General features: G+C 43.6%; 1 protein-coding gene across 4 annotated transcripts in view; it reads left to right on the top strand.

The window, feature by feature from the left end:
* The window catches only part of miga1 (mitoguardin 1), a 112237-nt gene that overhangs the window by 73706 nt on the left and 11894 nt on the right, over nt 1–26637 (top strand). For all 4 annotated transcript variants that reach the window (XM_073062579.1, XM_073062578.1, XM_073062580.1 and 1 more), the window contains exons 11-13: nt 7184–7270; nt 11269–11367; nt 16258–16392. In XM_073062579.1, coding sequence (XP_072918680.1) covers nt 7184–7270; nt 11269–11367; nt 16258–16392 — 321 coding nt within the window. The remainder of the gene's footprint in view (nt 1–7183; nt 7271–11268; nt 11368–16257; nt 16393–26637) is intronic.

Here is a 26637-nt window from a genome sequence, read left to right as displayed (position 1 = left end):
ATCAATACGCGGAACTGTGACATTGTGGCCATTACAGAGACTTGGATGTCTTGGGGCAGGAATGGCAGCTGAGTGTGCTTGGCTTTAGATGTTTCAAAAAGGACAGGGAGGGAGGCAAAAGAGATGGGGGAGTGGCACTGCTAATCAGGGATAGTATCACAGCTGCAGAAAAGGAGGAAGTCATGGAGGAATTGTCTACTGAGTCATTGTGAGTGGAAGTCAGAAACAGGAAGGGCACAATAACTCAACTGGGTGTTTTCATAGACCCCCCCCCCCCCCCAGTAGTAACAGAGACATCGAGGAGCAGATAGGGAGGCAAATTCTAGAATGGTGCAATAATAATAGGGTTGTTAATGGTGATTTTAACTTTACTAATATTGATTGGCATCTCTTTAGATCAAGGGGTTTAGATGGAGTTGAGTTTGTTAAGTGTGTTCAGGAAGGTTTCCTGATGGAATACATGGATAAACCAATATAGGAGAGGCAGTACTTGATCTGGTATTGGGAAATGAGCCTGGTCAGGTGTCAGATCTCTCGGTGGGAGAGCATTTTGGAGGTAGTGATCACAACTCTCCTTTATCATAGTGCTGGAGAGGGATAGGAACTTGGAAGCATAAATTGGGAGCAGATGTTCTCAGGGAAATGCACGGCAGAAATGTGACAAATGTTCAAGGGTATGTATAGGTTTGTTCCATTGAGGCAGGGAAAGGATGGGAGGGTAAAAGAACTATGGTGTACAAAGGATGTAGAAAATCTAGTTAAGAAGAAAGAAAATCTTACGCAAGAAAGAAGAGCTTCTAGAAAATTACAAGGGTGCCAGGAAGGAGTTTAAGAATAAAATTAGGAGAGCCTGAAGGGGTCATGAAAAGGCCTTTGTGAGCAAGATTAAGGAAAACCCCAAAGCATTCTACAAGTATGTGAAGAGCAAGAGGATAAAATGTGAGACAATAGGAACAATCAAGTGTGACAGTGGAAACGTGTGCATGGAGCCAGAGGAGATAGCAGGGGTTCTTAATACTTTGTTTCAGTATTCATCATTGAAAGGACCTTGGTGATTGTGGGGATGACTTAAAGTGACTGAAACGCTTGAGTTTATAGACATTAAAAAAAGGGGATGTGTTGGAGCTTTTGAAAGGTACTAAGATTAAGTTGCTGGGACTGGACGAGATATTCCAAAGGCTACTATGGAAAGCGAGGGAGGACATTGCTGAGCCTCTGGTAATGATCTTTGCATCTTCATTAGTGACGGGAGAAGTACCAGAGGATTGGAGGGTTGCAAACATTGTTCCCTTGTTCATGAAAGGGAGTAGAGATAACCCAGGAAATTATCGACCAGTGAGTCTGACTTCAGTGATGAGTAAGTTGTTGGTGAAGATCCTTAGAAGCAGCATTTATGAGCATTTGGAGAGACATAATCTGATTAGGGATAGTCAGCATGGCTTTATCAAGGGCAGGTCGCACCTTACGAACCTGATTGAATTCTTTGAGGATGTAACAAAACACATTGATGAAGGTAGAGCAGTGGATGTGGTGTATATGGATTTCAGTAAGGCATTTAATAAGGTTTCCCATGTGAGGCTCATTCAGAAAGTAATGAGGAATGGGATCCAAGGAGACCTGGCTTTATGGATCCAGAATTGGCTTGCTCACAGAAGGCAAAGAGTGGCTGTAGATGGTTTGTATTCTGCATGGAGATCAGTGGTGTTCTGCAGGGATCTGTTCTGGAACCCTTCCTCTTTGTGATTTTTATAAATTACCTGGATGAAGAAGTAGAAGGGTGGGTTAGTAAGTTTGCTGATGGCACAAATGTTGGGGGTGTTTGGATAGTCTGGAGGGTTGTCAGGGGTTACAGCGGGACATTGATAGCATGCAGAACTGGGCTGAGAAGTGGCAGATGGAGTTCAGACCAGATAAATGTGAAGTGGTTCATTTCAGTAGGTTAAATTTGAAGACAGAATATAATGTTGATGGTAAGACTCTTGGCTGTGTGGAGAGTCAGCGAGATCTTGGGGTCTATGTCCATAGGACACTCAAAACTGCTACACAGGTTGACAGTGCTGTTAAGAAGGCATATGGTGTATTAGCCTTAATCAACTGTGGGATTGAGTTCAGGAGCCGTGAGGTAATGTTACAGCTGTAAGACCCCACATGGAGTACTGTGTTCAATTCTGGTCACCTCATTACAGGAAAGATGTGGATGCTATAGAGAGAGTGCAGAGGAGATTCACTAGTTTTCAGCACTAACCTAGCATGTCCACAACTCACTAACCCTAACTTGTATGTCTTTGTGATGTAGGAAACAGGCAAACCCAGAGGAAACCCATGTGGTCACAGGGTGAATGTACAAAACTGATCACGGGGCGAATGTACAAAACTTCTCACAGGGAGCAGCGGGAATTTCACCCTGATACTGGTGCTGGTACTTAACTGTGGTACAGTGTAAAGCATTATGCTAACTGCAACTGAGAGTAAATCAGAGAAAGATATTTCACTGCAAGGAGGATTGGTAATCAGGAGACACAGATTTAAGATAGTCAGCAAAAGAACTGTGGTGGTGAGGAGAGAGAAGGGCAGGCAGTGTTATTTTTTTAATCCAGTAACCATTATGATTGGAGATACATTGCCTGAAAAACTGGTAGAAGGCAACACCTTTTAGACATGAGTCACATGTATCTTTTGCAAGAATATGAAAGAAGAGCCAGGCAATGGGGCTGGTTGGAATGTGCTCAACAGGCTGAATAGCCTCTGCTGTGAGATCATGATTGCAAGGAAGTTAAATGTCGATTGTTGGATTTTGGTTTTGAAATGTGGCCACTGTTGTCACAGCAGTCGCTTTGCAAACCACACAGACTTTGCTGTGAGCGGGACAAGCTCTACTTTATCTCCTTGACAGAGTTCAAGTGATAAATAACAGCCAGCTCATTGGGGAGAACTCGCCCACTGCTCTTGACCGGATCCCTGAATGAGCCAGACCCAAGCTGAGTCCTGCATCACAGTTAACTATCGACACCTCTGCAAGTGGAGCAGATTCTCGGTTCTGTATTAGCGTGTCAGTCTTGATTATGTGTTAGCAGTAGTGGAGTGAGTCTTGAAACCATACCATCTAACTTGGAGACAAAAGGTATTAGTGCGATCACTCGAGTCAAGTGTGATATTCTCCTAAGGGGTTGTCTACTGGTGGGTTCTCTGGTGGCTGTGGTGGTGTATCTGGGATCCACACAACCATCTTCTGATTAATCCGGGGTATTGGGGTGGATTTTCTTAATGGAGAACGCTTGTGTATGACATTGCATATCGTGGGGGGACTGATGCACAGGCAGCCACCACACAGTCCTTGATAGATCAGGATCAGGGTCCGGTGGCATGGAATGCAGGATGACTGGGGACCCTTCACTGCCGCAGCCTTCTTCTACCTTCACTGCCATTGTAATGTGTCGCCATCTTTTACCATTGAGGTCTTGTTTGGATCACTCTTTGTCTGAACCTTCCCCTTGATCTTACTGCCTGAGTAACCCTATCGAACTAAGCTGCAGGCGGCATCGCTCTTGTGATCACTGGGGCTCACAAGGCTCTCTACCCTGGCAAGGTGATGATCCTCGGAGAAGGAGACACCGGTACAACGGGATGATATTCTTCAAAGAATTCAGTAGTAATGTACGTAGAAGAGCAGTGACCAGCTTCCATTCCAGCATTCATTGAAGAGATTTGTTAGTCAGAACATCTCCCTAGTCTTCTTCAAAACTGTATCTCAAGATGTTCTAGAAGTTAAGAAGTGAGAGTGGAAGTCACCTATCTGATCTGTTAAGCCGGCCCCACCATTCAATAAAATCATTGCTGATCTGGCTGTGGACTCAGCTTCATCTTCCTGCCTTTTTCATATAACCCTTAATTCCCCTGCTACGCAAAGATCTGTCTAAACGGTTTCCAGCTATATTTAATGAGGTAGCCTCTACTGCTTCCCTAGGCAGAGAATTCCAGAGGGTCACTACTCTGTGGGAAAAGATGTTTCTCTTCATCTCTATCCTAAATTTATTCCACACAACCTTGAAGCATCATCCCCTAGTTCTAGTCTCAATGGCATAAAGGACATTGTTGTTATCTCGGTGTAGTTCTGAAGTAGTATCTATGAAGTAATATCTAGATAATGAAGCCGAAAGTAGAGTCATAGTCAGAGAGCACTACAGCCCTTTCGCCCATTTGGTCTATGTCGAGCTGTTCTTCCTAGTCCCATTGACCTGCATGCACCAATAGCCCTCCATACCCCTCCCATCCATGTACTTATCCAAACTTCTCTTAAATGTTGATATTCAACCCACATCCACCACATCCATTTACGCTGTGGAGAATAAAGTCCTAATCTATTCAACCTTTCCCTATAACTCAGATCCTCAAGTCATGGCAACGTCCTTGTACGTTTTCTCTGCATTCTTTCAATCTTATATCTTTCATGTAGATGGATGACTAAAACTGCACATAATACTCCAAATTAGGCCTTATCAATGTCTTGTACCAATTCAACATTACAACCCAACTCCTGTACTCAATAACACACAAAATGCTGGAGGAACTCAGCAGGTCTGGCCGCATCTATTGAAAAGAGTACAGTCGACGTTTCAGGCCGAAACCCTTTGGACAAACACTACTTTGATTTATGAAGGCCAATGTGCCAAAAGCTCTCTTTACAATCCTATCTACCTGTGATGCCAGTTTCAATGCCTTAAAGATCTGTTTTCCCAGATCCCTCTGTTCTACCGTAATCCTCGGTGCCCTTCTGCTCACCATGTAAGTCGTACCCTGGTTTGTCCTCCCAAAGTGCAACACTTCTCACTTGTCTGAAGTACATTTAATTCCATCTGACATTTTGCAGCCTGTTTTCCCAGCTGGTCCAGAAGATGTTGCAAACTTTGATAGCCTTCTTTACTGTCCAATCTTGGTGTCATCCAGATATTTGCTGATCCAGTTTACCACATTATCTACCAGGTCATTGATGTGGATGACAAACAACAATGGACCCAGCACCGATTCCTACGGCACACCATGAGTCACGGGCCTCCAGTCTGAGAAGCAACTATCTTGAGGCTATGTTCCCTAGTTCTACCTCAGTGATGTGGAGGACAGTGTTATTCTCTCAATGCGATACTGATGCAGTACCTAGACATTGAAGGAAAAGATATAGGTCTGATGTTACAGGAGCTGTGTGATTTCACGCTGTCTGCATTACAGGAGCTGGAGAAAAGGGTTCTTCACACACAGACCTGTGGAATTTGGCTCTCTAGGAGAATCAGATTTTCCATTCCCCATTCTGGCCTCTTACCTCTTCTGCTTACCTGCCAATTACGATCCACTTGTGCCCCTCCACCCCCTCTCCTGTGGTCCCCTCACCTCTCCAATCAGATCCTTTCTTCTCCAGCCCTTTACCTTTCCTACCCATCTGGCTTCACCTCTTACCTTGTAGCTTGTCCCCTTCCCCTCCCCCCACCTTTTTATTCTGGTGTCTTCCCCTTCCTTTTGAGTCCTGATGAAGAGTCATGGTCTGAAATGTCAGCTGCTTATTTGTTTTCAGAGATACTGCATGTCTTGCCGAGTTCCTCCAGCATTTTGTGTGTGTGAATTAGTAATTTATTTGGATTGGGATTATGGACAAGGACTAGAGGGGATCTTGGACAACTAGCATTATGTACCGAACTGTTCATGAGTAGCATATTAGCCACGATTTATTAACCATGTCTAACGCAGCTTCACAAGAATACTGTCAAACAATGTTGTTGATCTTCAAAAAGAGTTGTTGAGATGGGCACGATAGCTTGTTCAAAACCCACATCTAAAGAAAAGTCTTAAGGCGGAGAAGTGGAGCAGAGACAGAGGTCTGGGGAGCAGATTCCAAAGCTTAAGACCTCATCAGCTAAACGTGGGACCCCCAGACGTACAGGAAGAGGGTAGACAGTAGTGTAACAGTTAGTGTGATGCTATTACAGCTCGGAGTTCATTTCCAGCATCCTCTGTAAGAACGTTTGTACGTTCTTCCTGTCTGCATGTGGGTCCCCTCTGGGTGCTCCAGTTTCCTCCCATGGTCCAAAGACGTATTGGTTAGTAGGTTAATTGGTCATTTTAAATTGCCCTGTGATTAGGCTAGGGTGAAATAGTTGGATTGCTGGGCCAGAAGGGCCTGTTCTGCATTGTATCGCCAAATAAAAATAAATGGAAGAATTCAAGGTACACAGTCAGGTCTTAGAGGTTTGTAAGGCTAGAGAGGATTGGAGTGAGTACTGTGAAGAATTTTGAATGCAAGGGTGAGTACTCTAAAGTCAGAGTGATACTTAGCGAGCTGTTGGCTCCCCTCTCGTGGCAGGAGCCATCTCTGTCTCTCCCCGTCTGAGATGTTGAAATGTTAGTTGGGCTGAAGACGTTGATGGTCTTCAGATCATGGTTTTCAGGGGGCTTTGCTATTCTTGCATTTTGGGTTTTGGGGGATTGATGCTTTTGCTGCTGCTTGTGTGTGGGGGGGGGGGGGGGAGGGGGAGACAGGGGCTTTGTAGTCCTAACCTTTTCTGTCATTCATTCTTTTGGGTTTTTCCCCCTGTTTTGTAGATGTCTGTAAAGAGTAAGAATTTCAGCTTGCACATTGTATACATTCTCGATATTAAATGGAACCAGCAGGCAAAAGGCATGGAAGTCATGTGTCATTGCTACTTGAACAAATCAGTGCCACTGATAGAGACCAAACATGAGCAGTTATCCTGTATGACACGCTCTCTGTTCCAATCCAATAATAATGTTCAAAAAGTCAAAGAAATGTATTTGATCCTCTATTAGCAACTAGCAAAACACACAATCTTGAAGTGATGAAACTAAAACAACAACCAGCAATATTAAATGTACTTAAGCAAAGTTACGTAGCATTAAGCAATTTCCAGTGTAATTAAGTGGTCAACAAAAGATGTGATACTTGGCAGTCTCCAGCTCTAAATTGTCCAAATCAAAGCACGAATATGTAACTAAACCTTTAATTTTTACCACCCTGCCCCCACCCATCTGACTAGCTACTATAATAAATGCTTGACACAGAACACAATGCAGACAGTGGCTCCTACAGCATGGGTGACAGAACATGGTGTGTCAACAGCTGGGATATCTTGCATGTGTATTTGGCGGCTCTTTTACTCTAATTTCTCCGCACTTCCAGGTAATTCTGTCAGATGCCTCGAATATAAAGTATTTTGCAGAGATGGGGAAAAAGATCCTGTCTGCGATAATGATGAAAGCTCACAAGGTAAGGACTCAAACTGTTTTAGTTTGCAACTGTTCGACTCTGTCTGGATATCAGAGATTGGTTATAAATCTGAACTCCATTCTTACTGTACAGGCTCCCCATTGCCTGATTGAGCTATTAATACTGACTTCCATTACCTTCGTTCCCTCTGACCCACCCCGTAGTCTGTACTGTCCCACTTCCAACTTTTCCGGCAATCCCACACTCATCCATAAATGGCATCGAGTTATCTTCACAACACCAGTATTAACCACACCCCCTCAACCCCTTATCCAAGCTAGAGTTTTGCATTGTTCATGCTGTCTGTTATCCTTATACCTTCAACCTTGGCTGTCCAGTTTAATAAGATCACAACACCATAAGAGATAGGAGCAGAATTAAGCCATTTGGCCCGTTGAGTCTGTATTGTCATTCCATCAGGACTGATTTATTATCGTTTCAAACCCCATTCTCCTGTTTTTTCCCTGTAACTTCTGACACCCTTACTAATCAAGGACCTATCAATCTCCGTTTTAAGAATACCCAATGATTTGGCATTCACAGCCATCTCTGGTAATGAATTCCACAGATTCAACACATTCTGGCTAAAGCAATTCCTCTACATCTCTGTTCTAAAGGGATATCCTTGTATTCTGAGACTGTGCCCTCGGGTCCTAGACTCTCACTACAGGAAACATCCTCTCCACGTCAACTCTGAATAGGCCTTTCAATTTCAATAGGTTTCAATGGGATCCCCACCTACCGTTCTTCTAAACTTCAGCGAGTACAAGCCCAGAACCATTAAATTCTCCTCGTGTGTTAACCCTTTCATTCCCAGGATCATTCTCATGAACCTCCTCTGGACCTTCTCCAATGCCTTTTCTTAGATAAGGGGGCCAAAACTACTCACGATACTCCGTGTGGATTGACCAAAGCCTTATGAAGCTTCAGCATTATATAAAGCTTGCTTTTGTATAGTAGTCTTCTTGAAGTGAATTGCTGACATTGCATTGGCCTTCCTTACCGCCGACTCAACCTGCAAGTTAACTTTTAGGGAATCCTGCACAAAGACTCCTAAAACCCTTTGTTCTGTCAACATTCCCAGAGCTGTAATGGCGCTCTGAGCCACCCTTACAGAAGCAATCATTTGTATTTTTACTGCCTGCTCTTATCCTGACTAGGTTTTCACTATTATTAGGTAACATTCTTAGAGAAATACTCATTCTAGTCAAGTATTCTTAAATATACACTATTTTTATTATCCTGGTTCCCCTTATCTGGTCTGGGTCAGACGACTGGAAGTGGCCTGTTGTTGTTTGGGGGGGGGTGGGGTGTGTGTGTGTCTGTCTGTCTTGTTTTGTTCTTTTATTGTTGTTGCTATTTGTATCCTGTTGAGCAGCATGCTATATTGGTGCATGTTGTGGGTACGCTATGTTGGTGCCCAAATGTGTAGCAACACCTGTGGACTGCCTCTAACACATCCTCGGGTGTGTTGGTTGTTAACGCAAATGATGCATTTCACTGTACGTTTCGATGTACGTGTGATAAGTGTGGATCTGAACCCTGGGAAAACGTGTGTCCGCACTCCTAACTTCTATTTTATTTGTTGCAATACAGTGCGGAACCTTCTGGCCCTTCGAGTAGCACTGCCCAGTAACCCACAATTTATCCCTCGCCTTGTCACAGGACAGTTTACAATGGCCAATTAACCTGCTAACTGGTACGTTTTTGGAATGTAGGAGGAAACTGGAGCGCCCAGAGGAAACTCACACATACTGCAGCGAGGACATACTCCTGGCAGAGGATGGCAGAATTGAACTCCGACACTGACACCCTAAGCCAGGGGTCGGCAACCTTTTTACCTCTGTGGGTCGGATCGCATACTAATGAGTAGACAGCAGGCCAGATAGATTCCATAAAAATGGGAATTATCCATTTAAGTACATCTAGTTATGTTTTGCCTCAAATTAATGATTAACACATGCTAGAAAATCACTTGTCTTTAAGGTTGCCTACTCCTGCCCTAAGCTGTAATAGAGTCACGCTACCTAATGCCCCGCCTGTGATACTATACACCTCTGTAAGATCACCACTCATTAATTAATGAAAAATGTTCCAACCTGCTCAGCCTCTCTCTGGTGGACACTATTTCAAACAGTCAATCCCAGCACCATGAACGTTCTTCCCTCCCCTTTGCAGGCACTCACCCCAGTAACTGCAAGAGGTGTCAAACATGGCCCTTCTCATCTAAGAAAGGTGTGATTCTGAATCTTGAGCGAGAGAGAGAGAGAGACACACACACACTCACAAAATGCTGGAGGAACTCATCAAGTCAGTCAGCGATTCTTTCACTCAGCCAGTCCTGTACAAATCTCAAGGCACAAGCAGTCTTTGGCCCACCAGCTGTATGTTTATTTTATTGGGAGATACAGTGCAGAACAGGCCCTTTGGCCCACTGAGCCGCACCACTCAGCTACCCACTGATTTAACCCTAGCCTAATCACAGGACCAGTTATCCTGCTAGCTGCTATGTCTTTGGACTGAGGGAAGAAACTGGAGCACTCTGATGAAACCCATGAACACTCGGGAAGAACGTACAAGCCTTCTTTACAGAGGACGCTGGAATTGAACTCGGAACTCTGACACCCCGATCTGTAATAGTGTCACAGTAACCATGACTGAGGCCTCCATTTACACTCATTCATCCTACATTCCCGTCTGCTGTGGCACGGTACTGTAGGGGTTCACACAGTAAATTTTTAACCATGAATAAATCTGAATCTTTATCCATGCTTCCACTATTCACTTCCCAAAGGTTTCACGATCCCATTATTATGTCTTAGAATCAGACAGCAAAGAAACAGGCCATTTGGTCATTACACTAACGTTACACTCATTCACTTTTATTCTCCTCATATTCCCATCAGTTCCTTCTAAATTCTAGAGCTGACTTTGGCAGAATGGCCAATTTGCAGTGGCCAGTTAACACACTAACCTCCTAAATCTTTGAGACGTGGGAGGAAACCAGAGCAGATGGAGGAGACCCATGTGGCATTGGTCAAATGTGTAAATTCCACATAGATGGTTGCCTGAAGTCAGAGTTTTTCAGAGCTGCTATACAGTTGGGTACTTCCCAGAATCCGGTGATTGAATCCCGTGCTACAATCACATAGCACATGTGATTGTGCTATTTCCAATCACATGTGCAACTGTGAGTGGCAGAGTTGCGTAGCAGTTAAAGTAATGCTAGAACTGTGCCAGTGACCCTGGTTCAAATCTCACTGCTGTCTGTAGGAAGTTTGCTCATTATCAGGGTCCCCCACCACCCAGGTCACTGATGCCATCAGGTAGAAGGTACAGGAGCCTCCGAGCTCACATCACCAGGTTCAGGAATAGTTATTATCTTTCAGCCATCAGGCTCTTGAACCATAGGGGATAACCTCAATCATTTTCACTTGCCCTATTAACTGAACAGTTTCCACAACCTATGGACACACTTTCAAGGACTCTTCATCTCATGTTATCAATATTCATCGCTTATTTATTATTATTTTTCTCTTTTTTGTTGTATTTACAGAGTTTATTGTTTTTTGCACACTGGTTGTCCACCCTGTTGGTATGGTCCTTCAATGATTCTATTATGGTTATTGCACTTATTGAGTATGCCCACAAGAAAATGAATCTCAGGGTTGTATATGGTGACATACATGTACGTTGAGAATTTGCTTTGAACTTTGTTCATTCTCTCCATGATGTAGGGGTTTCCTCCAAGTGCTCCAGTTATATCCCACATTTCAAGAAGTACAGGTTAGTATGTTAATCGGTCACATGGGTGCAGCTGGACAGTGCAAACTCATTGGGCTGGAAGGGCCAGTTACCCTGCTGTATCTCTGTCCACCCCTTCCTTCCCGTCATGTTCTGAAATTTCAGGCTCCTTCTGAATTATGTAACAACCCCAGAGGGAGGAAACAAGATTCCTCAATGCAAACTAATTTGAGGGTCCCTTTGACTTGTTTTAGAATCCAAAGAGGTTTGTGGAAGTCTTTGAGGACATGATGTTCTTCCTGCAGCAAACCGATCACTGGGAGACAACTCAGCGGGAACTTGCGTCACGAGGGGTGAGTCCAAATTGCAATGTTGTAAAGTGACAAGGACGCCAGAGTAGAGGGCAGGAGGAAGTATGCTACAGAAGTAAAATAAGCAGTCATTGACATCAGGAAGGTGTTGAGTTAGAGAGGGTTGAGAGCTTGAAGTTCTTAGGAGTGAACATCAACAATACCATCTCCTGGTCTAATCATGTTGTCACGGTGTACATTAACAAGGAACTGAATCCAGGTGCGGTGGAATGAAAGACTCCTGTGCTAAGACAGAAACAACTTTATTCATAGGAATTCTAACTGAGCATTGAGCGGCACCACGGGCTGAATCATTTTCAAAACACAGACAAGGACCCCGCGATTTGCGATAATTGGGAGTCCACTTTAAATAAATGCAGTATGCTGAAAGCCCTGCCAGTCAAAATAAACTTGACAAGATTAAGCAGAAAGTACAGGCTTAACAACTCTAGATAAAAGACAACAGTTCACAGGCCCACAGGGCTCAAGATACATATAGATGTTATGGCTAAGAAGGCTCACTAATGCCCCTTCAGGAGGCTAAAGAAATTCGGCATGCTCCCCCTTGGCCCTTACCAATTGTTATTGAAGACATCCTCTCCAGGTGCATCACAACTTCGCATGGCAGCTGCTTTACCAGGGATGGAGTAGAGCCAAGACCCCACCCACCCTAGACATTCTCTTCTCCCCTCTCCCATTGGGCAGAAGATATAAAAGCCTGAAATCACGTATACCAGACTCGAGGACAGCTTCCACTGTGCTGTTATAAGACTTGACTGGATTCCCTTATGTGATAAGATGGACTCTAGACATCACAATCTACCTCGTTTGATCTTGCACCTCAATCTTAACTGCACTGCACTTTCTCTGTAGCTGTTACAATTTCTTCTGCATAATGTCAAAGGAGTTACAGTTTAGGGTGGAAATAAAGGTATATTATTTGGCCACATTATTAGGTTTAATAAAGTGACCACTGAGTATATGTTCGTGGTCTTTTGCTGCTGTAGCCCATCCACTTCGAGGTTCAGTGTGTTGTGCATTCAGAGATGCTCTTCTGCATACCATTGCTGTAATGTGTGGTTATTTGAGTTATTGTTGCCTTCCTGTCAGCTTGAACCAGTGTAACCATTGACCTCTCTCATTAACAAGACATTCTGACCCACAGAACTGTGCTCACTGGATGTTTATTTTGTTTTTTGCACCATTCTCTGTAAACTCTGGAGATTCTTGTGAGTGGAAATCTCATGAGATAATTATGCTAGCCCATCTGGCACCAACAATCATCCCAAAGGCAAAATTACTCAGATCACATCTTTTCCCCATCGTGATGTTTGGTCTGGACCACAACTGAAACTCTTGACCATGTCTGGATTGAACACAGTCTGGCCATTCTCCACTGACCTCTCTCATTAACAAGGTGTTTTTGCCTGCAGAGCTGAATGTTGTTTTTTTGTTTTTGTTTTTTGCACCATTTGCTGCAAGCTCTAGAGACTCATTTATGACTGTGTGGCTAAGCACAGTTCCAATGCCATATTTAACACTGCTGACGACACCACTGTTTTCAGCCGAGGAAAAAGGTGGTGATGAATCAGCAGATAGGACGGAGATTGAAAATCTGGCTGAGTGGTGTAAAAGCAACAACCTCTTACTCAATGTCAACAAGACCAAGGAGCTGATGATTTACTTCAAGAGAAGGAAACCAGAGGTCCATGAGCCAGTCTTCATCGAGGGGTCAGAGGTGCGGGGGGTCAGTAACTTTAAATTCCTCAGTGTTATTATTTCAGAGGACCTGTCCTGCTCCCAACACTGAAGTGCAGTTATGAAGATAGCACAGCAACACCTCTGCTTCCTTCAGGGTTTCCAAATGTTCGCCAGACATCTGTAACTTTGACAAACTTCTATAGTTGTGTAGTGGAGAGTGTATTAACTGGTTGCTTCAGAGCCTGGTATGGAAGCAACAATGCCCTTGAATGGAAAATCCTTCAAAAAGTAGTGGATATGGTCCAATCCATCATGGGTTAATCTCTCCACACCATTGAGCACATCTACATGGAATGTTATTGTAGGAAAGCAGTATCCATCATCAGAGATCCCCAGCACCCAGTCCATGTTTTCTTCTCACTGCTGAGAAACTTATGCCAGCCCATCTGGCACAGGGGCCTCAAGATACTCACCACCGGGTTCAGGAACAGTTATTACCCCATAAACCATCAGGTTCTTGAACCAAACTTCACTTGTTCTGACACTGAGCTTTTCCCTCAACATGTAGATTTACTTTCAAGGACTCTTCATTCCATGTTCTCGATATTTGTTGTTTATTTATTTATTATTATTCTTTCTTTCTTTTTTGAGATTGCAGAGTTTGCTGCCTTGTGCACACTGATTGTCCTTCATGTTAGTGTGGCCTTTCATTGCTTCTGTTATGGTTATTGGATTAATTCAGTATGCCTGCAAGAAAATTAATCTCTGGATTGTATATAGTGACACATATGTAGTTAGATAAAAAAAAAGTTTCAAAGGTTCATTTATTATCAAACTCTGAAATTTATAAACTATAAATTTACTTTGAACTTTGTGCGTGGACATTCCAGGAGAACAGCGGTTTCTGAGATACTTATACCAGCTTGTTTGGCACCAACAATCATTCCATGGTCAAAGTCACTTAGATCATCCCCAATCTGAATTTTGGTCTGTACAACAACTGAACCTCTTGACCATGTCTGCATGCTTTCATGCATTGAATTGCTGCCACATGATTAGCTGATTAGATATTTGCATTAATGAGCGGGTGTATCTAATAAAGTGGCTGCTGAGTCCAAAATGTTCGGGTAGTCACTGAGGAGAAAGTATGAGAGAGTCACACCTCAAGGTTCAACGACAGTTTCTTCCCCACTGCTGTCACGTTCTTGAACCAACAAAAAGATGGACTCTCGACCTCACACTCTACCCCATCCTGACCTTGCACCTTATTGTCTGCCCGGACTCCACTTCCTCTGTAACTGATTCTGCATTCTGTTATTGTTTATCTTGTTCTACCTCACTGCATTGTGTAATGACCTGAAATGTATAAACCGAGTGCAAAATAGGCTGTTCACTGGATTGTGGAATATGTGAAAATAATAAAACAATTCCATGTCTTGTGTTTATTTGCATTTACACAGTTTGTCTTTTACATATTGGTTTCTTGTCGGTCTTTGTGGTTTTTAATTGATTCTATTGAATTTCTTTGTAATACTGTGAATGCCTGCAAGAAAATGAATCTCAAGGTCGTATATGGTGACGTACACATACTTTGATAATAAATTTACTTTGAAGTTTGACCAAACTGTTGTGATTAGGGTTGTTCAGGTTGGTTCAAGAACCAATTAGTTGAAAGGAAGGGGAAATGGCATTGGGGAACGGTTTGTATTCTAGAGAAGTGGACAAGCTGAACACAACCATCTTGTCTGGTGTCCTGTGGAATAAATTTTCGCTATCAGAATCAGGTTTAATGTCACTGGCGTTTGTTGTGAAATTTGGTAACTTAGCGGCAGCTGTGCAATAATGAATATAGAAAAAAAAACATATGAATTACAGTAAGTGTATAATAAATACCTAAATTAAAAATGACACAAAAATATAAATAATAAAAGAAGTGAGGTAGTGTTCATGCGTTCAATATCCATTTAGAAATCAGATGGCAGAGGGGAAAAATCTGTTCCTGAGTTGCTGAGTGTGTGCCTTCAGGCTTCTGTACCTCCTTCCTGATGGTAACAGTGAGAAGAGAGCATGTCCTGGGTAAAGGGGGTCCTTAATAATGGACGTCGCCTTTCTGAGACGCTGCTCCTTGAAGATGTCTTGGATATTGTGGAGGCTAGTACCCAAGATGGAACTGATAATTTTACAACTTTCTGTGGCATCTTTTGATCCTGTGCAGTAACACCACCCCCCCCCCCCCCACCCATACCAGACGGTGATTTAGCCTGTCAGAATGCTCTCCATGGTACATCTGTAGAAGTTTTTGAGTATTTTAGGTGACAAGCTGAATCGCCTCAAATTCTTGATGAAATATAGTCATTGTCTTGCCTTCTTTATAGCTGTATTGATATATTGGGACCTGGTTAGATCCTCAGATATTGACACCTAGACAGTTGAAATTGCTCACTCTGTCCACTTCTGATCCCTTTATGAGGATTGGTGTGTGTCTTCCTTCACCTTACCCTGCCTGAAGTCCACATTCAGCTCTTTCTGTATTACTGACATTGAGTGCAAGGTTGCAGCTGTGACACCACTCAACCAGCTGGTATATCTCACTTCTGTATGCCTTATAGGTAATCTGGCTTTCAGATTTTCCATGGGCATTATTGGAAATTATTTTAACTGCCGAGGTAGCACCCAGAAGGAGAAATTGTGTGTCCAGGCCTCTAAAATCAAATATCTGTGAGGTTAGAAGAGTGATGGGAGGAGGTTGGATCTTATTAAAACCTTTCAAATATTGGGCACTGTAGGGCCTAGACAGACTGGACATGGAGAGGATGTTTTCTATGCTGGGGGAGTCGAGAACCAGAGGGCACAGGCTCAGAATAGAGGGACGTCCATTTGGAATAGAGATGAAGAGGAATTTCTTTAGCCAGTGTGTGGTGAATCAGTGGAATTAATTGCCATAGACAGTTGTGGAAGCCAAGTCATTGAGTATTTTTAAAGTGGAGGTTGATAGGTTCATGATTATTAAGGATATCAAAGTTTATGAGGCGAAAGCAGGAGAATGGGGGGTGGAGAGAGGAATAGTAAATCAGCCATGATGGAATGGCCTAATTCTGCTTCTACGTCTCATGATCTTATTGTCTGTCTCCATGGGTGGTAAATGTGCCACTTTGATACACTGACTGATTGGAAATGCATTGTTCTCAACAGGTGAAATACATGAATTTTTATGACGTTGTTTTGGACTTCATCCTGATGGATTCCTTTGAGGATCTGGAGAATCCCCCTTCATCGATACAGAACATCGTCAACAATCGGTGGCTAAATAATTCCTTCAAGGAAACTGTAAGCAGGAAATAGGAAATGTTTTTAGAGCTGTTCTGGGTTGTTCAAGATTGTTCAAGGTTCAAGGTTGTTTAATGTCATTTCCATTACATAAGTGTAAAAGAGACTGAAATAATTGTTTCTCTGGATCCAATTCAGCACAACAAAACCACAAGATAAAGAACTCAATAATAAAAAAACATAATAAATATAAATATTGATTGATTGTATGTTCATAAAGTGATGCAAGGCACAAGAGTGTCTGCATGTAACATGATTGACAGGAAGTGATAAAGGAGTGTGGAGGGGTGGTTTAGTGGGGGGAAATGTTGATCAGTCTTACTGCTTGGGGAAAGTAACAGCACAGGGAGGTTACCATAATCTGCTTCAGCGATGTTTTCAGAGGGACGGGCAATCACTTGACTCACCGAGTCCGCACCAGCCCTTTAGCAGCAATCTAATTTGTGGGGTCTTGAGGGAGAGGAGTGGGACAAGTTTATTTAAAGATAAAGCACAGAACAGCCCCTGCCGGCAGGACGAGCTGTACCGCCCAGCAACCCACCGATCTAACCCTGGCCTAATCACAGGATAATTTACAATGACTGATTAACCTACTAACTAGACTGTGGGAGGAAACCCACACGCTAATGGGAAGAACACGAATGCTTTTAAGCCGTAAAAGCGTCACGCTGACTGCTGCTCCACAGTGGCACATTAAAGTTCTTCCAGGTAGTTTTCTTGCTTCCTTCTGAATGCTTCAACAGTCTGGCTTCAATACTACCATGGTTGAAAACTCCAGGTTCTAACTCGTTGGTTCCCCTTGCCACTTCTGGCTTTTTTATATGTTGGAAATCAGAGCAACACAGCCAAAATGCTGAAGGAACACAGCAGGTTAGGCGGCATATATGGAAATGAATGAAAACCCAGAGTAAGAAGTTGGGGGAGGGGAACGATTACAAGATGGCTGGTGATAAGTGGAATCAGGTAAGGCGAAGGGATGGATGGGTGGAGGAAGCTGAATGAAGAGCGAAGCCGGGAGGTGATGGATGTAAAGGGTAAAGGGCTGAAGAAGAAATCTAATAGGAGAGGAATCAGAATCAGATTAGGTTTATTATCACCAGCATGTGTCATGAAATTTGTTAACTTAGCAGGAGCAGCTCAATGCTGTGAATAATCTAGAACAATAAATAAATAAATTACAGTATATGTATATTTGAGATTAAAAATTATGCAAGAACAGAAATGATATATATTGAAAAAGTGAGGTTGTGTTCATGGTTTCAGTGTCCATTTAGGAATCGGATGGCAGAGGGGAAGAAGCTGTTCCTGAATCACTGAGTGTGTGCCTTCAGGCTTCTGTGCCTCCAACCTGATGGTAACAGTGAGAAAAGGGCATGCCCTGGGTGCTGGGGGTCCTTAATAATGGCTAACAACACACACAAAATGCTGGTGGAACACAGCAGGCCAGGCAGCATCTATAAGGAGAAGCACTGTTGACGTTTCGGGCCGAGACCCTTCGTCAGGACCGAAACGTTGACAGTGCTTCTCCTTATAGATGCTGCCTGGCCTGCTGTGTTCCACTAGCATTTTGTGTGTGTTGTTTGAATTTCCAGCATCTGCAGATTTCCTTGTGTTTGCTTAATAATGGATGCTGCTTTTTGAGATACTGCTCCTTGAAGATGTCCTGGGTACTTTGTAAGCAAGTACCCAAGATGGAGTTGTCTAGATTTACATCCTTCTGCAGCTTCTTTCGGTTTTGTGCAGTAGCCCCATCCTCCCCACCCCCCACACCAGACAGTGATATAGCCTATCAGAATGCTCTCCACGGTACATCTATAGCAATTTTTGAGTGTTTTTGTTGACATACCAAATCTCTTCAAACTCCTAATGAAGTACAGTCAATGTCTTGCCTTCTTTATAACTACATTGACATGTTAGGACCAGGTTAGGTCCTCAGAGATCTTGAAACTCAGGAATTTGAAATTGCTCACTCTCTCCACTTCTGATCCTTCTATGAGGATTGGTGTGTGTTCCTTTGTCTTGCCCTTCCTGAAGTCCACAATCTTATTGACATTGAGTGCGAGGTTGTTGCTGTGACACCACTTCACTAATTGGCATATCTCGCTCCTGTATGCCCTCTCATCTCCATCTGAGATTCTACCAATAATGGTTGTAACATCAGCAAATTTATAGATGATATTTGGGTACAGACAGAGTAGAGCAATGGGCTAAGCACACATTGACGTGCGCCAGTATTGATCATCAGCGAGGAGGAGATGTTATCACCAATCCTCACAGATGTCTTCTGGTTAGGAAGTCGAGGATCCAGTTGCAGAGGGAGGTACAGAGGCCCAGGTTCTGTAACTTCTCAATCAGGATTGTGGGAATGATGGTGTTATAGTTAACTATATATGGGCTATAGTTAATGAACAGCATCCTGACATAGGTGTTTGTATTGTCCAGGTGGTCTAAAGCTGTGTGAAGAGCCATTGAGATTGTGTCTGCCATTGACCTATTGTGGCGATAGGCAAATTGCAATGGGTCCAGGTCCTTGCTGAGGCAGGAGTTCAGTCTAGTCATGGCCAACCTCTCAAAGCATTTCATCGCCGTAGATGTGAGTGCTACTGGGCAATAGTCAATAAGGCAGCTCACATTATTCTTCCTAGGCACTGGTATAATTGTTGTTTTTTTGAAGCAAGTAGGAACTTTCACCCATAGTAGTGAGAGGTTGAAAATGTCCTTGAATACTCTCACCAGTTGGTCCTTCTGCTTTGTGAGGGTTCACCCTCTTTAAAGACAGCCTAACATCAGGAGAGTGGACCATGGGAGGAAGGACACCAGAGGGTGGTGATAGGCAGGTGAAGAGAAGAGAAAGAGGTAAGAGGGGAGCCAAACTGGGGATTGGAAATACAGGGGAGGGGTGGGAAAGAAATTACCAGGTTAGAGAAATCCATGCTCATGCTATGAGTTTGGAGGCTACTCAGATGGAATATGAGGTGTTGCACCTCCATTGCGGTAGTACAGAAAGCCATGGACCGACATGTCAGAATTTTCTGTCACCTGATTATTGAACCTCTAATGGGGACAATCTACTCTCCCTATGCCCTTCATGGTCTCAAATCCCTTCCTCGCAGCCTCCTCTATTCCAGTAACAATGCAATAATTCCACATAACTAAAGACTCTCGTCACTGGATTTGTTTTAGGAAAAATGTCTTCCAGAACTGGACACAGTTTATAGAGTGGTTAAAAAGGCATATGGTGTGTTGGCCTTCATTAGTTGGTGAAACAAGTTCAAGAGCCGTGAGGTAATGTTCCAGCTCTATAAAACACTGGTTAGACCCACACTTGCAGTATGATGTTCAGTTCTCATCACCTCATTATAGGAAGGAATTGGAAGCTGTAGAGAGGGTGCAGAGGAGATTTACCAGGATGAGGCCTGAATTAGAGAGCATGTCTTCTGCAGATGAGTTAAGCAAGCTAGGGATTTTCTCTTCTGAGCAAAGGAGGGCGGGAGTGCTTAATAGAGGTGTACAAGATGATAACAGGCATAGATCAAGTAGATAGCTAGAGACTCTTTCCCAATGCAGAAATGACCATGACCAAGGAACATAATTTTCAGGTGATCGGTAAAAAGTGATGGAGGGATGTCAGTGGTAGTTTTTTTTTTACAGAGTTGTGGGTGCCTGGGGTGGTGGTACAGACAGATAAATTAGAATCACCTGGATGAGAGAAAATAGAGGGCTATGTTGGAGGAAAGGTTTAGATTGATCTTGTAGTAGGTTAAGTGTTTGGCACAACAACTCAGTGTGCCGAATGGCCTGTACTCTGTTCCATATTCTATCTTTTTCAGTTGTACCAAACCAGTGGTTTGTAAAGGATTATCTTGACTTCCTTGCTCTTGTACTCTGTACCTCTGTTTCTCAAGTCCTGGATCTTGTATGTTTTTTTTGAAACCACGTTTTCAGTCATGCCTGCCGTTTTCAATGAATTGTGCACGTGGATCAGCAGAACACTCTGGTGCCCTCCAGTTTATATTGGCACTTCCACCAAAGGAATGTTACTTGGCGATTAAATTTTGGCCAAAAATAATGACTTGCAAAGTTGTGGTTGACTGTCCCAAAGCAATTTCAATCAAGCAAAATTTAATACCGAGACAAATGATATTAGGTCAGTCCAACCAAAACTTGGCCAAAGGTAGAATTTAGAGAGTGCTTCAAAGGAGGAGAAAGGAAAGGGAAGACGTTGCTTTGGGGGGGGGGGGGGTGTTGGGAGGAATTTAGCAATGTTAGATCTATCAAAAGCCAGTGTTGTGATTGTGGGATATTACATGGGTGTGAATTGTATGTGCTGTGTTGTGCACATTGCTCTGGACGTATGTTGTTTTGTTTGGTGATATGCATACGGTTGAATGGCAATAAACTGAACATGAACTTCTGTTTTACTCTGGTAGGTAAGAGATGTGACACACTGAAGCAGACTTCTAGAGATTACACTAAAGATGAGCTTTATTTGTCTCAAGTACATTGGAATGCACAATGAAATGTATTGACTGTGTCAACAGCAAAAACTGTCTGAGGTTGTGCTAAGGGCAGCTTGCAAGTCTTGCCATGCTTCTGATGCCAATGTAGCATGCCCACAACTTACCAACCACATCTTAGATATGGGCTCAAAGTTGTGCACAATACTCTAAGTGTGGTCTGATGTACACCTTATCAAGCCTCAGCAGTATATTTCAGTTCTCTCGAATAGAATGTAAACATTGCATTTGCCGCTTTTACTACCGACTCAACCTTTAGGCTCCAAAGGTAGTCATAGCCGAAGGGTGGTAGTGAGGACGAGCACCCACTGCTAAACAAATGCTCTTCATGGTGTGCGTCTCAAACAGCCTCTGACAGCCAAGTCCAACTCCTGGCCTTCACGTGTGGCATAGTTCTTATGCCTGGCGGAGCTGTTCTCACTGACAGGAGAAGAGACAAAGGCACCTTAAAACCAGTTGCTCTGGGCAGATGGGGCTCGTTAACCATGGATGGTAGCTCATCTAGGAGAGGGAAAACTCCGATTTCAAACCTCTGCTGCCTTGCGGCTATATCCGCTCACGGGAAAGGCTTTGGGAATAAACCCCGAGGAAAAATCCGGAGTCGGAGTCCCGAAGGCGGCTGACTGCTGTACCCAGCACCGGCACAGCAACTCCTACGATGCTGCTGGCACCAAACTGTATCGACTTCAGTCGTTCCTTTGGACCTGTCATCAGCATGGGGGGGGGTCCCACTGCACGGGCAACAGACGGATCTCCATATCAAATCTGCCCTGGCTTGCACCCTGGAGAGGCCACTACCAGAGGCGCATCTACCCATGGTCAACCATGACCAACGGAGGCCACACAACCTTTAGGGAATCCTGCACTAGGTTTCCCAAGTCCTTTTGCTCCTCTGATTTCTGAATTCACTCCCCGTTCAGAGAATATCTGCCAAAATCTGTGTTTTACATTTTTGGGTTTATCTTTCATTTGCATGGTTCCAGTCTTAGATCCTTAAAATGCAGGGAACCGTACTCTCTCCGGTCCTGTTCACCCTGTACACATCAGACTTCCAATATAACTCGGAGTCCTGCCATGTGTAGAAGTTCGCTGATGACACGGCCATAGTGGGGTGTGTCAGGAATGGACAGGAGGAGGAGTATAGGAAACTGATACAGGACTTTGTGATATGGTGCAACTCAAACTACCTGCGTCTCAATATCACCAAGACCAAGGAGATGGTGGTGGACTTTAGGAGATCTAGGCCTCATATGGAGCCAGTGATCATTAATAGAGAATGTGTGGAGCAGGTTAAGACCTACAAATATCTGGGAGTACAGTTAGACGAGAAGCTAGACTGGACTGCCAACACAGATGCCTTGTGCAGGAAGGCACAGAGTCGACTGTACTTCCTAAGAAGGTTAGCGTCATTCAATGTCTGTAGTGAGATGCTGAAGATGTTCTATAGGTCAGTTGTGGAGAGCGCCCTCTTCTTTGTGGTGGCGTGTTGGGGAGGAAGCATTAAGAAGAGGGACGCCTCACGTCTTAATAAGCTGGTAAGGAAGGCGGGCTCTGTCGTGGGCAAAGTACTGGAGAGTTTAACATCGGTAGCTGAGCGAAGGGCGCTGAGTAGGCTACGGTCAATTATGGATAACTCTGAACATCCTCTACATAGCACCATCCAGAGACAGAGAAGCAGTTTCAGCGACAGGTTACTATCGATGCAATGCTCCTCAGACAGGATGAAGAGGTCAATACTCCCCAATGCCATTAGGCTTTACAATTCTACCGCCAGGACTTAAGAACTTTTTAAAAGCTATTATTAATGCTTTTTGAGATAGTGATTTAGATGCATATCATATTTTTTTACTGAGTTAAGTATTGTATGTAATTAGTTTTGCTACAACAAGTGTATGGGACATTGGAAAAAAAGTTGAATTTCCCCATGGGGATGAATAAAGTATCTATCTATCTATCTATCTATCTATCTAAGTAACCGGGTATTTTTATAGAACAGAGAACATTACAGTGTAGTATAGGTCCTTCAGCCCACAATATTCTGCCAGGCTTTTAGCCTACTCCAAGATCATTCGTAACTTGATCCTTCCCTCCTGCATAACCGTCCATCTTTCTATCATCCATGTTCCTATCTAAGAGTTTCTCAAATGTCCCTAATGTATCTGCCTCTACCACCACCCCTAGCAGGGTGTTCCATGCACCCACCACTCTCTGTGTTTTTAAAAAAAAACTACCTCTGACTTTCCTCCAATCAGTTGAAAAATTTGCCCTCTGGTACTAGCCATTTTTACCTTGGGCAGAAACAAAGTGCTGGGGATCCACTCTATCTATGCCTCTTATCATCTTATACACCTCTATCAAGTCTTGTATGTCCTCCTTCGCTCCAAAGACAAAAGCCCTAGCTCACTCAGCCTGTCCTCACAAGGCGTGCTCTCTGGTCCAGACAGCGTCCGGGTAAATCTCCTCTGCACTCTCTCTAAACTTCCACATCTCTCCTATAATGAGGTGACCAGAGCTGAACGCAATACTCCAAGTTATCTCGAGAGAAGTGCCGTTACACAGCAGCATAAATGGATTTTCCTTCAACAAGCAGCAGCTGAGGTGAAAAGCAGGGAGTATTTTAGGGGAAGCTGTTTAAACAGATGATGGTACAGGGAATGCCAGGTTATGCTGTTAGGGTTGGAATGTAGCTGGATGGGAGGAGCATTGGTCAGGCCACAAATGCCGTCATGCACTAGTTGGCCTTAATGCCTTGTTGTACTTTGAAATGTAATTATTGCAATCTTGCTTTTGCTGGTCATCATTTGAGGTGTCTATCAGGGCTCCCATTATTCACTGTGGGTTATTCCCTTATATGGACTTAAGTGCTTTCCCACATCCTAACCATGTAAAGTATGCCAGTTAGAAAAAAATTACTTTCATTAGAACCAGCTCACATAACTCAGCTGCATGGTTTTGGTTAAAGTAATCTGAAGTATTTTGAGACATATTGCTGAGGATTTGGCAATGGATTTGCTTTTATTGGCCTCTGTTTCAGTTTTGTGTCTGGAAAAAGAAGTGTTCACTTACTGCAGTATACGGCCTCGTGAGGAGAGCTCAGGTTTGTAAGCAGTGTATTGAAATCACAAAGCAAAAAGATACCTGAAGGGACACATGCATCCAATGGTGTAATTATAACAGATTTATGGTTCAGATAAATTTTTATGTAGAGATACAGGGCTGAACAAGTCAGTCTGACCCACCAAGCTGTGTCACCCAGCAACCCACTGATTTAACCCTAGCCAAATCGTAGGCCAATTTACAATGAACAATTAGCCTACTAACTAGTACGTTTTTGGACTATGGGGGGATCTCTGAGCACCTGGAGGAAACCCATGCACTCACGTACAAACTTTCTGTAAGAGGATAACAGAATTGAACTCCAAACTCTTGACCCCTCAGGCTGTGATAGCGTTGTGTTAACCACTATGCTACCATGGTAACACACCAGAGCATCCAGGGAATAATCTGCGAACTCCACACAGACAGCTCTCAAGGTTGGGATCGAACGTGGCCCATTTGCTCGGAACTTCGACTGTTTGATGTCTGAGTGATTTTAAGTGTGGCACAGTAACATGCTTTACAGTGTCAGTGATCACCAGTTGGGGTTCAGTTCCCACCGCTGTCCATTCTCCCCTTGACCGCATGGGTTTCTTCTGGGTGCTCCGGTTTCCTCCCGTAGTCCAGAGCTGCACAGGTGAGTTAGAGTTTGTAAGCCGTGGGCTCAGGAAGCCTGGCAACACTTGCAGGCTGCCCCCATCACATCCTTGGACCGTATTGGTCGTTGATGCAAAATTGACGTGTTTCTCTGTACTTGTTGATGTTCCAATGTACGTGTGGTAAATAAACCTAATCTGTCTTTAAATTTTGATTGCCTCCAGTTCAGGGACTAAGGAAGATCTCAGCTGGACACTAAAGTTAGCACTGGTCGTCATGTGAGCAGATTCAGCAAAATAATGCCTAATAAATTTGACTGGAGCCAGAATTAGAACAAGGCATTAAGACATGGGAACAAATGAGGCCATTTGGCCCATTGATTCTGCTCTGCCTGATTTATCTCTTTCAACCATGTTCCTCTTCCTTCTTCCCAAAACATTTGACACTTTGACTAATCAAGAACTGATCAGCCTCCAGTTTAAATATACCCAATGACTTGGCCTCCATAGTTGTCAGTGGCAATGATCCTTGGATAGAATTATCACATTGAAGAAATCTGTTCTCAAAATATTAGTTTTGGAAACAGCACCCATTTGGGAATCAGAGAATTGTTTATAATGGGCACACTGGGATAGCAGCTAAGCTGAGAAAATACTGGCCCCATTACCACCATTGTTCTTGCAATCGATTGGCTCAGTTGCACAAGGTCAGGGGAACTGAGAATCAACTGCAGGTTTGGCTGGGGCTACTAAAAACACTGGCCTTCATACAGCAACGTAGACTTTCATGACTCAACATAGAGAGAGACAACTTAGGTCTTTAACTGAAGCCCTCAATCTCTTGTTTTAATATTCTTTCAGGGACCTTGGACATTTTTGGTCAGTATTTACAACCCATCTGTAATTGTCTTTGTGAAAATCCTAAAGTCAGCATATTTGGACAGTCTTCTCCGAGGATCGTCACCCTGTCGTGGTGGAGAGGTTTGTGAGTACCTGAGATCCTGAGAGCAATGCCATCTGGAGTTTAGCTCCTGGTAGGGTCAACCATGTCGGTAAGGTCAAGTGGGAGGTTCCAGATGAAGAGCGATCCAACCAAGACCTCAGCAGTGGAGTTGACGGAAGATGATGCCACATCACAATGACAATGAAGGTGGAGGAAGGCTGCAGCAGTGAAGAATCCCCAGTCATCTTGCATTCCGTGCCGCACCCCTGCACAAAACAGATGCCTATGTCAGTATGCTATTAATTGACTGCAACTCAGCGTTTAACACAACCATTCCTACTGTTCTAATTGAAAAGCTCCAGAACCTGGGCCTCCATATCTTCCCCTGCAACTGGATTCTCGACTTTCTAACCAGAAGTCCGCAATCTGTGCGGATCGGAAATAACATTTCCAGTTCGCTGAAAATCAACACTGCCTCGGGGATATGCGCTTAGCCCACTGCTCTACTCTCTCAGCATTCACAACTGTGTGGCTCAAATGTCATCTATAAATTTGCTGATGATACAATCATTGTTGGCAGAATTTCAGATGGTGATGAGAGAGCATACAGGAGCAAGATATACCAGCTGGTTGAGTGGTGTCACAGCAACAACCTTGCATTCAACGTCAGTAAGATCTAAGAGTTGATTGTGGACTTCAGAAAGGGTAAGATGAGGGAACATGCACCAGCCCTCTTATAGGGGCCAGAAGAGGGAAAAAGTGAGCAATTTCCAGTTTCAAGGTGTTAATATCTCTGAGAATCTATCTTGGATCTAACGTATCGATACAGCTACAAAGAAGCCATGGCAGCTGTTATATTTCGTTAGGAATTTGAGGAGATTTGGTATGTCACCAAAAACACTCGCAAATTTATACAGATGTACCATGGAGAGCATTCTAACCGGCTGCATCACTGTCTGGTATTGGTGGGGGCTGGGGACGGTAGTGTGCTGCTGCACGGGATTTAAGTAAGCTGTAGAGACTTGTAAAGTTAGTCAGCTCCATCATAGGCACTACCGTCCATAGCATTCAGGACATCTTCAAGGAGAAATGC

This window comes from Hemitrygon akajei, chromosome 12 (genome assembly GCF_048418815.1).
Source record: "Hemitrygon akajei chromosome 12, sHemAka1.3, whole genome shotgun sequence".
NCBI classification, from domain to species: Eukaryota; Metazoa; Chordata; class Chondrichthyes; order Myliobatiformes; family Dasyatidae; genus Hemitrygon; species Hemitrygon akajei.
The sequence above is the reverse complement of the archived record's forward strand: the minus strand, read 5'-3'. Positions and strand labels throughout refer to the sequence as shown.